The 12,034-nt window shown below is 72.3% G+C and overlaps 1 protein-coding gene across 6 annotated transcripts in view; it reads left to right on the plus strand.

Moving 5' to 3' along the window:
- The window catches only part of SLC4A2 (solute carrier family 4 member 2), a 78,254-nt gene that overhangs the window by 37,175 nt on the left and 29,045 nt on the right, over positions 1 to 12,034 (plus strand). For all 6 annotated transcript variants that reach the window (XM_045004274.1, XM_045004277.1, XM_045004275.1 and 3 more), the window contains one exon: positions 4,310 to 4,455. In XM_045004274.1, the coding sequence (XP_044860209.1) occupies positions 4,396 to 4,455 (60 nt within the window). In that variant the 5' untranslated portion in view covers positions 4,310 to 4,395. The remainder of the gene's footprint in view (positions 1 to 4,309; positions 4,456 to 12,034) is intronic.

Raw genomic sequence — 12,034 nt, forward strand, 5'->3', positions numbered from 1 at the left:
GGCGTCGCAGGGGCCCGTAGCTCACGGCGGGGGCGTTGCAGGGGCCCGTAGCTCACGTCGGGGGCGTCGCAGGGGCCCGTAGCTCACGTCGGGGCCGTCGCAGGGGCCCGTAGCACACAGCGGGGGCGTCGCAGGGGCCCGTAGCTCACGTCGGGGGCGTCGCAGGGGCCCGTAGCTCACGTCGGGGGCGTCGCAGGGGCCCGTAGCTCACGTCGGGGGCGTCGCAGGGGCCCGTAGCACACAGCGGGGGCGTCGCAGGGGCCCGTAGCTCACGTCGGGGGCGTCGCAGGGGCCCGTAGCTCACGTCGGGGGGGGCGTCGCAGGGTCAGGAGCTGCAGCTGCTGCTCTCTATGCCTAGAGTCGGAGGGGAGGCCCCTGGCTGGGCTCGTACCCCAGGTCTGCTTGGTGCTATCAGCGCGTGCAGATCCTGCAGTGGCCGCTGGGTCTCTCCCTTCGGCCCCAGCCCTGCCACCATGGCGAGTGGGGCGGGTGGTTGAAGGGGAAAAGGACTCAGCCTGGAGAAGCAGCTGGGGCTGGCTGGGGGGGTCTCTGCTGTGGGGAAGCTCCCTGCCCCTCCTCCCCGGGTCCCAGCTCCACTGCCCAGACTGGATCCCCCCGAACCCGGGCTGCCCGAGCCCACTGCTTCCCCTTCCCCGCAGTCCCCCTGCCCCTGCTCGGGAGGCTGTGGGATCCCTGTCCAGCGCCTGGTGCTGGGCGACTCCGGGGTCTGGCTCTGCGAGGCGAGTCCCCGGAGGGGCTGTTGCCCAGGAGCTGGAGACTGGTGTAGAGGCTGCTGGACGTGGCTTCCCCATGGCTCAAGGGCAGGGTGGGGGGCTGCGTAGGGGGAGCAGGAGGCTGGCCAGGGAGGGGTTGTGGTGAGATGAGCCCTTCCGGCTGTTGGTGCCGCCTGCAGGGGCTGGGCAGGGGAAGGGGCCATGACGCTCAGCTGGCAGGCCTGGGGGCAGCCTGGTGAAGGGAGCGGGGTCAGCAGCACCCTGCCCTGGGCCATCCTCTGCCCTGCTGCTCCGGGCACCTCAGCACCTCGGAAATAACCGGCCTGGGGCCTGCTGAGGGGCAGTGCCAGGCCCCGGGCTGGGAGGGGGGGGCAGTGCCAGGCCCTGGGCTGGGGGGGGGGGGCTGTGCCAGGCCCCGGGCTGGGAGGGGGGGGGGCTGTGCCAGGCCCCGGGCTGGGAGGGGGGGGGGGCTGTGCCAGGCCCCGGGCTGGGAGGGGGGGGGGCAGTGCCAGGCCCCGGGCTGGGAGGGGGGGGCAGTGCCAGGCCCCGGGCTGGGGGGCAGCTCACTCTGGCCTGTTATTTTCCCCTTAGTGAAGCTGTCGTGTTGCTAGTGGCCCCTCAGCTCGCAGCTGGGACCCCAGGACTGGGCATCCCTGCAGGCAGAGCTGTGAGCCAGGCCCCGCACCGCAGGCCGGGGCCTGAGGCCTCCTCAGAGCACCAGCCGGGGGGCAGAAACCCCAGGGGCTCGGGCCCCCCTCGGCCTCCGCTTCACGCGGGGCCTGGAGATGCCCCAAGTGCATCGCATCCTGGCAGCAGGGAGAGGAGCTCCGGCCCCCCTGCTCCCTCCCTCTCCCCGTCCCCAGGTCCCTGCCCCCCGCGCCCTGCCCCCCTGCTCCCTCCCTCTCCCCCTCCCCAGGTCCCTGCCCCCCAGCTCCCCTTCCACTCCTACCCCCCTGCTCCCTGCCCCCCTGCTCCCTCCCCCTCCTGCTCCCCAGGTCCCTGCCCCCCAGCTCCCCTTCCACTCCTACCCCCCTGCTCCCTGCCCCCCAGCTCCCCTTCCACTCCTACCCCCCTGCTCCCTCCCCCTCCTGCCTCCCTGCTCCCTCCCCCTCCTGCCTCCCCGCTCCCTGCCCCCCTGCTCCCTCCCCCTCCTGCCCCCTTCCCCTCCTACCCCGCTGCTCCCTGCCCCCCAGCTCCCCTTCCACTCCTTCCCCGCTGCTCACTGCCTCCCTGCTCCCTATCCCTCCTGCCTCCCCGCTCCCTACCCCCCTGCTCCCTCCCCCTCCTGCCCCCCCGCTCCCTACCCCCCTGCTCCCTACCCCTCCTGCCCCCCTGCTCCCTTCCCCTCCTGCCCCCTTCCCCTCCTACCCCCCTGCTCCCTGCCCCCCAGCTCCCCTTCCACTCCTTCCCCCGTGCTCCCTTCCCCACTGGTCCCCTTCCACTCCTACCCCCCTGCTCCCTGCCCCCCTGCTCCCTCCCCCTCCTGCCCCCTTCCCCTCCTACCCCCCTGCTCCCTGCCCCCCAGCTCCCCTTCCACTCCTACCCCCCTGCTCCCTGCCCCCCTGCTCCCTCCCCCTCCTGCCCCCTTCCCCTCCTACCCCCCTGCTCCCTGCCCCCAGCTCCCCTTCCACTCCTACCCCCCTGCTCCCTGCCCCCTGCTCCCTGCCCCTCCTGCCCCCTTCCCCTCCTACCCCCCTGCTCCCTGCCCCCCAGCTCCCCTTCCACTCCTGCCCCCCCGCTCCCGACCCCCCTGCTCCCTCCCCCTCCTGCCCCCCCGCTCCCTACCCCCCTGCTCCCTTCCCCTCCTGCCCCCCTGCTCCCTCCCCCTCCTGCCCCCTCCCCCTCCTGCCCCCCCGCTCCCTACCCCCCTGCTCCCTCCCTCTCCCCCTCCCCTGCTCCCTGCCCCCTGCGCCCTGCCCCCCAGCTCCCCTTCCACTCCTACCCCCCTGCTCCCTGCCCCCCTGCTCCCTCCCCCTCCTACCCCCCTGCTCCCTTCCCCTCCTGCCCCCTTCCCCTCCTGCCCCCCTGCTCCCTGCCCCCCCGCTCCCTTCCCCTCCTGCCCCCCCGCTCCCTACCCCCCTGCTCCCTCCCTCTCCCCCTCCCCAGGTCCCTGCCCCCTGCTCCCTTCCCCTCCTGCCCCCCGCTCCCTACCCCCCTGCTCCCTCCCCCTCCTGCTCCCCAGTTCCCTGCCCCCCTGCTCCCTTCCCCTCCTGCCCCCCGCTCCCTACCCCCCTGCTCCCTCCCCCTCCTACCTCCCTGCTCCCTGCCCCCCTGCTCCCAGTCCCCCTTTCCTCCCTCTGCCGAAGCTGGCAGGCTGCGGGCTGTGGGGCAGGGCTCAGGAGGGGTCTGTGGGGTGGGGCGGGCGCAGCGCGAATGGGCCCCCACGGCTGCACTGGCCTGCGCTGGCTGGGGACCCCGCTCCCACTCGCTGCCCTGCTGCGTTTCTCCTGGCGCCTGATCTCTCCTTCGGGGCCTTGGGGCCAAGACAAACCTGGCTGGAGCCTCCGCCCCGTGCGCAGCCGGCCCCTCTGTTTTCCTTCGCTCGACGCCTCTGCCCTCCTACTGCCCGGCCTGGCCAGCGCCCGCCTCTCCCCGGCCTGGGAGCGCAGCCGTGGGGCCGGAGACCTCGCCCCACACAGCACGGCTGCCCCTCCGTGGGGAGCCACAGCACACTGGGTCCCATCCGCAGGCGCCCAGAGTGCGGCCTGCTCTGGGGTGGGGCCCAGGGCAGTGGGGACGGCATGGGCGATGGGAGAGACACTGGATCAGGCATGGCCCCTCGGGGGCACCCTGGGGACCTTCGCTCAGCAATGGGGACAGGGAGTCACGCCCCCCCGGGCACAGGGCAGGGGGAGGGGAGGGGAGTCGCCCCCCCAGGCACAGGGCAGGGGGAGGGGAGGGGAGTCACCCCCCGGGCACAGGGCTGGGGGGAGGAGAGGGGAGTCGCCCCCCGGGCACAGGGCAGGGGGAGGGGAGTCACCCCCCAGGCACAGGGCAGGGGGAGGGGAGGGGAGTCACCCCCCCAGGCACAGGCCTGGGGGAGGGGAGGGGAGTCGCCCCCCGGGCACAGGGCAGGGGGAGGGGAGTCACTCCCCGGGCACAGGGCAGGGGGAGGGGAGGGGAGTCACCCCCCGGGCACAGGGCAGGGGGAGGGGAGTCGCCCCCCGGGCACCGGGCAGGGGGAGGGGAGGGGAGTCACGCCCCCCCGGGCACAGGGCCGGGGGAGGGGAGGGGAGGGGAGTCCCCCCCCATGACACAGGCCTGGGGGAGGGGAATGAAGTGCACCCCCCCAGGGCACAGGGCTAGGGGAGGGGACTTGCCCCCCGGGCACAGGGCAGGGGGAGGGGAGGGGAGTCGCCCCCCGGGCACAGGGCAGGGGGAGGGGAGGGGAGTCACCCCCCGGGCACAGGGCAGGGGGAGGGGAGGGGACTTGCCCCCTGGGCACCGGGCTGGGGGAGGGGAAGGGAGTCACAGGGCTGGGAGTGACTCCGGGGGGAGGGGGAAGCCATGCAAGGCCCAGGCTGGCATGGCTGTAGATGACGCAGGCCCCCCCCTCTGCTCTCTCCTCTGCCCAGGTGATGCTGCCCCCACATTTCATTCTGAGCCCGAGTGAGAAAGAGAAGGGTTAACGGGGCCGGGCACCGGCCACTCGGCCTGCACCATGAGCCGCTCCCAGGTTTCCTCCGGGATTCACCACATCGTCTCCTCTGCCTTCGAGAGCGTAAGTAACTGGAGCCACCCCCAGACCACAGGGCAGAGCCAGCGGCCGAGCCGTAGGGCCCATGTGCAGAGTCGGGGGCTCCGGGAGCAGTGCTGGGACGCTCGGCACTGCCCCCCATGTGAGCAGCTGCCGTCCAGTGTTTTACTGGGGACTGGGCCCAGCACGCTCGGCCCTGGGGCACCCCATGCCCTGCGGAGGGGTGAGGATCAGCCCCAGAGCGGGCTCCTCTCATGAACCCACAGGCTCGGGGCTGCACCCCCAGCTTTGGGACGGTCTCTGGGAGGCCCCTTCACTGGGCCAGCCCCCGGGGGGTCCTGCTCTGCCTCCAGGGGGAGCCACGCGGCCTCACCGCCCCTAGACCGGCCCTCTGGGCCTGCAGCCCCCCGGCCCCGTGAGCTCCGGGCAGCGAGTCCCCCGAGACAGCCCCTGAGGGAGACTCGGCCGCTCGCAGGGATCAGGGCCCCTCACCCAGCCCCGGCAGGGACGCTCCCAGCGCGGGCACAGCCGGGTTCACTCGTTAGCTGGCGCCCGGCCTAGGGGCCCGTCGGGCAGCCCGGGGCAGTGAAGGGTGAAGCAGGGTCCGTCCTGGCCAGCCCCGAGCCCAGCCCGGCTGTGGGGAACCCTCGGGTCCGGCTCCGTCCGTCTGTCTGTGCGGCCTCCTTGGTCAGAGTGCGGGTGAGAGCCCCGACTGCTTCCCACGACCCCCGCGTACCCCCCTCCCCCAGCCCTGTGTTCTCCCGCCGGGCATCCTTGTTCAGCCTTGGGGGCGTGGGTTGCTGGGTGTCCATGTCTGGGTGATTGGATTTCCCGTTGTCTCATGCTGCACTGAGCTGGGGACCAGGCCCAGCCAGGGGACACCCGCGCCTGTGTCTCAGCCGGCCCTGAGAGCAGACAGCCCCCCCCGCACCTCTGGGGCAACAAGGCAGCTTATGGGGAAACTGAGGCACAAACAGCCTTCATAAAAATATTACCAAATATTCCCACTTGGTCACTGCTCCCACTGTGTTGCATGGCCGGGTGTGTGGGGCTCCCCTCCCCCCATTCTGTGGGGCCCAGCTCTGTGCTGCGGGATGGGTTTGTGTGACCATCGGCCTTTTCCCCAGGCTGATGTGTGGCCTGGCCGCTGCCCCACATATCTCTTGAGCCTCCTTGAAGGCAGAGCCCCTTGGCTCCCCAAGCTGCTGGCTCAGTTCTCCATTGCAACCAACTCACCACAGCAGCACCTGGGCGGGGCCAGCAGGGGGTACAGACCTGTGTGCTGGGGGGTAGCAGGGGGTATAGGGCTGTGTGCTGGGGGGCTGCCCCGGCCTGGAACAGGGGGGCTGTGCTGGGGCCCCGGCCTGGAACAGGGGGCCTGTGCTGGGGGGCTGCCCCGGCCTGGAACAGGGGGGCTGTGCTGGGGCCCCGGCCTGGAACAGGGGGGCTGTGCTGGGGGGCTGTGCTGGGGCCCCGGCCTGGCACTGGGGGGCTGTGCTGGGGGGCTGCCCTGGCCTGGAACAGGGGGGCTGTGCTGGGGGGCTGCCCTGGCCTGGAACAGGGGGGCTGTGCTGGGGCCCCGGCCTGGCACTGGGGGGCTGTGCTGGGGGGCTGCCCCGGCCTGGAATGGGGGGCTGTGCTGGGGGGCTGCCCCGGCCTGGAACAGGGGGGCTGTGCTGGGGCCCCGGCCTGGAACAGGGGGGCTGTGCTGGGGGGCTGCCCCGGCCTGGAACGGGGGGCTGTGCTGGGGCCCCGGCCTGGAACAGGGGGGCTGTGCTGGGGGGCTGCCCCGGCCTGGAACAGGGGGGCTGTGCTGGGGGGCTGCCCCGGCCTGGAACAGGGGGGCTGTGCTGGGGGGCTGCCCCGGCCTGGCACAGGGGGGCTGTGCTGGGGTCTCGGTGAGGATGTGGGCAGGGCTGGGGCGCTGTGCCGGGGGGTTACGAGCAGTGTTTCACTCTGGGCAGCGGGGAGCTTGGTTCAGCGTTTGCCTGGAGCCCCGCCGGCGTTGCTGGGTCCCCGCTCTGGCTTGTGACTCTGTTGCTCACCGTGCCCGAGCCCTGCCGCCCCCGGGCACCTGCCCCGCACGGAAGCTGGTTGCCGGGTTATCGCCTCGGCGCGTCTGCAGGTAGCAGGTTAATGATTCACATCGGAAGCCCAGCCACTGGGCGCCTGGCCTGGGCCATTGGGCCAGCTCCCCATTGCCGAGGCAACAGCCGGCACGTGATGCGGGTTGGGGCCTGCCGCGCTCCCTCCTGCCCCTCCGGCCTCCTCTGGGCGGCTCCTGCTGCCATGGACTTTCTGCTGGGCTGCCAGGTAGGACGGGCCTGGGCCCGGGAGAGGAGCTGCCACGCCTGGCGGCTGCCTCCTGCAGCTCCTGGCACACACCGGGCTGTGGGGGCTGGCTGGGGAGCCCCAGGGCAGGGCTGTGCCCACAGGGTTTCCCTACGCCTCTGTGCCCAGCCCTGGGGCCCACCCTCCCCAGAGACCAGTCAGGGGCAGCAGCACAAGGCATGTCCAGCCCCCCAGCACTGGGGGCTCTAGGGCTACGCTGGCTTGGGGCTGCTTTGGCCTGGGCGGCTGGGCTAATGGATGGGGCAGTGAGAGAGGGAGGGCAAGGGGGAGGGGCTGGGATGTGGGGCAATGAGGAGAGGTGGGACAGCAGGGGAGGATATGGGGCAGTGAGGATGTGGGGCAGGCAGTGGGGTGGGCTGGACAGTGAGAATGTGGGCAGTGAGGATGTGGGGCAGGCAGTGGGGTGGGCAGAGCAGTGAGGATGTGTGGCAGGCAGTGGGGTGGGCAGGGCAGTGAGGATGTAGGCAGTGAGGATGTGGGGCAGGCAGTGGGGTGGGCAGAGCAGTGAGGATGTGGGGCAGGCAGTGGGGTGGGCAGAGCAGTGAGGATGTAGGCAGTGAGGATGTGGGGCAGGCAGTGGGGCTGGGGCTGGGCAGGGTAGTGAGGATGTGGGGCAGGCAGTGGGGCTGGGGGCTGGGCTGGGCAGTGAGGGTGTGGGGCAGGCAGTGGAGTGGGCTAGGCAGTGAGGATGTGGGCAGTGAGGATGTGGGGCAGGCAGTGGGGTGGGCTAGGCAATGAGGATGTAGGCAGTGAGGATGTGGGGCAGGCAGTGAGGCTGGGGGCTGGGTTGGGCAGTGAGAATGTGGGGCAGGCAGTGGGGTAGGCTGGGCAGTGAGGATGGGTGGCAGTGGAGTGGGATGGGCAATGAGGATATGGGGCAGGCAGTGGGGTGGGCAGGGCAGTGTGGATGTGGGGCAGGCAGTGGGGTGGGCAGGGCAGTGTGGATGTGGGGCAGGCAGTGGGGTGGGGTCATTTGGGAACATGGTGAGGACCGGACGGGGAGGTTGGGGGACACAGTAGGGGTGGGATGGGGAGGTCGGTGTCATGGTGCAGAGGCTGGTGTTGTGTGGGGGTTGGGTAGGAATGTTGGGGGTCGCAGTGGGGTGGGGGAGAGAGGTCAGGGCTTACGGCGGGGGTGGGATGGGGAGGTCAGTGTCACGGTGGGGGTTGGGCAGGGATGTCGGGGGTCGCAGTGGGGTGGGGTAGAGAGGTCGGGGGTCACGGCAGGGGTGGGATGGGAGGTCGGTGTCATGGTAGCAGAGGACGGGGTCACGGCGGGGGTTGGGCAGGGATGTCGGGGGTCGCAGTGGGGTGGGGTAGAGAGGTCGGGGGTCACTGCGGGGGTGGGATGGGAGGTCAGTGTCATGGTAGCAGAGGACGGGGTCACGGCGGGGGTTGGGCAGGGATGTCGGGGGTCGCAGTGGGGTGGGGTAGAGAGGTCGGGGGTCACTGCGGGGGTGGGATGGGAGGTCAGTGTCATGGTAGCAGAGGACGGGGTCACGGCGGGGGTTGGGCAGGGATGTCGGGGATCGCAGTGGGATAGGGTAGAGAGGTCGGGGGTCACTGCGGGGGTGGGATGGGAGGTCAGTGTCATGGTAGCAGAGGACGGGGTCACAGCGGGGGTTGGGCAGGGATGTCGGGGGTCGCAGTGGGGTGGGGTAGAGAGGTCGGGGGTCACTGCGGGGGTGGGATGGGAGGTCAGTGTCATGGTAGCAGAGGACGGGGTCACGGCGGGGGTTGGGCAGGGATGTCGGGGGTCGCAGTGGGGTGGGGTAGAGAGGTCGGGGGTCACTGCGGGGGTGGGATGGGAGGTCGGTGTCATGGTAGCAGAGGACGGGGTCACGGCGGGGGTTGGGCAGGGATGTCGGGGGTCGCAGTGGGGTGGGGTAGAGAGGTCTTTGGACACGGTGGGGGTGAGCTGGGGATGGCGAGGATGGAGGGGGTCAATGTGGGGTCACGGCAGGGTGGGGAGGTGGGAGGGGCTGCACATCAGGCCCTCGCGGGGACCATGATGGGGGGCAGCACTGGCAGGCCGGGGGCAGTTGTGCCAGGCAGGGGGCACTGCCTTCCTCCCACAGCCCCCAGGCAGCCCCCCTCTGCAGCCCGCTTTGGGAAGGGTCATGTCCCGAGGGACACGGTCCATCCAGGGCCAGCGGGTGGGGGTAAGGACCCAGAGGCTGCCTCCTGGCTTGGCTAGTGTCCACACTAGGCCTCAGGAGAAGGGGGAGCCTGCCCCCCAGCACAGCACCCCTGGGAGGAGGGGGCCTGCCCCCCAGCACAGCACCCCTGGGAGAAGGGGGCCTGCCCCCCAGCACAGCACCCCTGGGAGAAGGGGGCCCTGCACTCAGGGCCCAGTGGGGTGGGGGCTCTGGGGCCCCTGCCCTGCCCCAGGGGGCAGGGGAGGTCCCTGGGCAGGCGTGGGACTCACCCGCAGATGCTCAGGCGAGCTGGGGAGAGACGCTCCCACGCAGAGGGCACCTTCAGGCATGTGCTGGAGCTGGCGGCCGGAGGCCCGGGCGCGGGGAGCCTCCGTCAATATTTGGAGTGGCACCGAGGGAAGGAGCCGCCTGTCACCTCCCGCTGCTCCCGTCCCTCCCGCGGCTGCGACCTTCCCGGGTCGGCAGAGCCCCATAAAGCTCCGCGCCGGCTGCCTGGCTGGCGGGGCCGGAGCAGGGTGCAGGGAGCAGCAGCAGCTTGGCCCTGTCCCCACTGCTGCCTGGTGGCCCCCCCATGGCTCAGGTAGGAGAGGGGCAGGGCCCCGGCGCAGCAGCATGGGGAGGAAACACTGCACCTGGCTCGGCTGCTCTCCCTCAGTGTGAGGGACAGGCTGGGCTCTGGCATGGGGAGGGGAGAGGAGACGCAGGGCTCCATTGTGTTGGGGGGGAGATGCAGGGCTCCATCGTGAGGGGCGGAGAGGCAGGGCTCCGTTGCGTGAGGGGGAGACATAGGGCTCCATCGTGGGGGGTGGAGATGCAGGGCTCCATCGTGAGGGGGGGGAGAGACGCAGGGCTCCATCGTGGAGGGGGAGACGCAGGGCTCCATTGTGGGGGTGGGGAGACGCAGGGCTCCATCACTGCGGGGGTTGGAGGAGAGCTGAGACATGGGGCTCCATCCCTGGGGGGTTGAGGGCTGGAGGGGAGAGGAGTCGTATGGGGCTCGATCGCCGGGGCGGGGCCGAGGGGGAGACGAGACGTGTGGGGCTCGGTCGGGGACATGTGGGGCTCGGTCGCGGGGGGGGGAGACGGGATGTGTGGGGCTCGGTTGCTGGCGGGGGGGAGACGAGACGTGTGGGGCTCGGTCGCGGGGAGGTGGGGAGATGAGACGTGTGGGGCTTGGTCGCGGGGGGGGAGGTGGGAGGGGTGGGGCTCGGTCGCTGGCGGGGGGGAGATGAGACGTGTGGGGCTCGGTCGCGGGGGGGGAGACGGGATGTGTGGGGCTCGGTCGCTGGCGGGGGGGAGACGAGACGTGTGGGGCTCAGTCACTGGCGGGGGGGAGACGAGACGTGTGGGGCTCGGTCGCTGGCGGGGAGGAGACGAGACATGTGGGGCTCGGTCGCGGGGGGGGGAGACGGGATGTGTGGGGCTCGGTCACTGGCGGGGAGGAGACGAGACATGTGGGGCTCGGTCACGGGGAGGGGGGGAGATGAGACGTGTGGGGCTCGGTCGCGGGGGGGGAGATGGGATGTGTGGGGCTCGGTCGCTGGCGGGGGGGAGACGAGACGTGTGGGGCTCGGTCGCGGGGAGGGGGGGGATGAGACGTGGGGGGCTCGGTCGCGGGGGGGGGGACGGGATGTGTGGGGCTCGGTCGCGGGCGGGGGGGAGACGATAAGGGGGGGGCTCGGTCGCGGGGAGGGGGGGGGATCAGACGTGTGGGGCTCGGTCGCGGGGGGGGAGACGAGACGTGTGGGGCTCGGTCGCGGGGAGGGGGGGGGACGAGACGTGTGGGGCTCGGTCGCGGGGGGGGAGATGGGATGTGTGGGGCTCGGTCGCTGGCGGGGGGGAGACGAGACGTGTGGGGCTCGGTCGCGGGGAGGGGGGGGACGAGACGTGTGGGGCTCAGTCACTGGCGGGGGGGAGAAGAGAAGTGTGGGGCTCGGTCGCTGGCGGGGGGGAGACGAGACGTGTGGGGCTCGGTCGCGGGGAGGGGGGGGGACGAGACGTGTGGGGCTCGGTCGCGGGGGGGGAGACGGGATGTGTGGGGCTCGGTCGCTGGCGGGGGGGAGACAAGACGTGTGGGGCTCGGTCGCGGGGAGGGGGGGAGATGAGACGTGTGGGGCTCGGTCGCGGGGGGGAGACGGGATGTGTGGGGCTCGGTCGCGGGGAGGGGAGGAGATGAGACGTGAGGGTCTCGGTCGCGGGGCGGGGGGGGAGATGAGACGGGGGGGGCTCGGTCGCTGGCGGGGAGGGGGGGAGACGGGATGTGTGGGGCTCGGTCGCTGGCGGGGAGGGGGGGAGATGAGACGTGTGGGGCTCGGTCGCTGGCGGGGGGGAGATGAGACGTGTGGGGCTCGGTCGCGGGGGGGGGAGACGGGATGTGTGGGGCTCGGTCGCTGGCGGGGAGGGGGGGAGATGAGACGTGTGGGGCTCGGTCGCTGGCGGGGGGTAGACGAGACGTGTGGGGCTCGGTCGCGGGGGGGGAGATGGGATGTGTGGGGCTCGGTCTCTGGCGGGCGGGAGACGAGACGTGTGGGGCTCGGTCGCGGGGAGGGGGGGACGAGAAGTGTGGGGCTCGGTCGCGGGGGGGAGACGGGATGTGTGGGGCTCGGTCGCGGGCGGGGGGGAGACGGGATGTGTGGGGCTCGGTCGCGGGGCGTGGGGGAGATGAGACGTTTGGGGCTCGGTCGCGGGGGGGGAGACGGGATGTGTGGGGCTCGGTCGCTGGCGGGGGGGAGACGAGACGTGTGGGGCTCGGTCGCGGGGAGGGGGGGACGAGACGTCTGGGGCTCGGACGCGGGGGGGGAGAAGCGATGTGTGGGGCTCGGACGCTGGCGGGGGGGAGACGAGCCGTGTGGGGCTCGGTCGCAGGGAGGGGGGGGAAGAGACGTGTGGGGCTCGGTCGCGGGGGGGGAGACGAGACGTGTGGGGCTCGGTCGCGGGGGGGGAGAAGGGATGTGGGGGGCGCGGACGCGGGAGGGGGGGAGACGAGGCGTGTGGGGCTCGGTCGCGGTGAGGGGAGGAGACGGGTCGTGTGGGGCTCGGTCGCGGGGAGGGAGACGAGACGTGTGGGGCTCGGTCGCGGGGAGGGGGGGGAC

Source organism: Mauremys mutica, chromosome 2 (assembly GCF_020497125.1).
Source record: "Mauremys mutica isolate MM-2020 ecotype Southern chromosome 2, ASM2049712v1, whole genome shotgun sequence".
Lineage (NCBI taxonomy): Eukaryota > Metazoa > Chordata > Testudines > Geoemydidae > Mauremys > Mauremys mutica.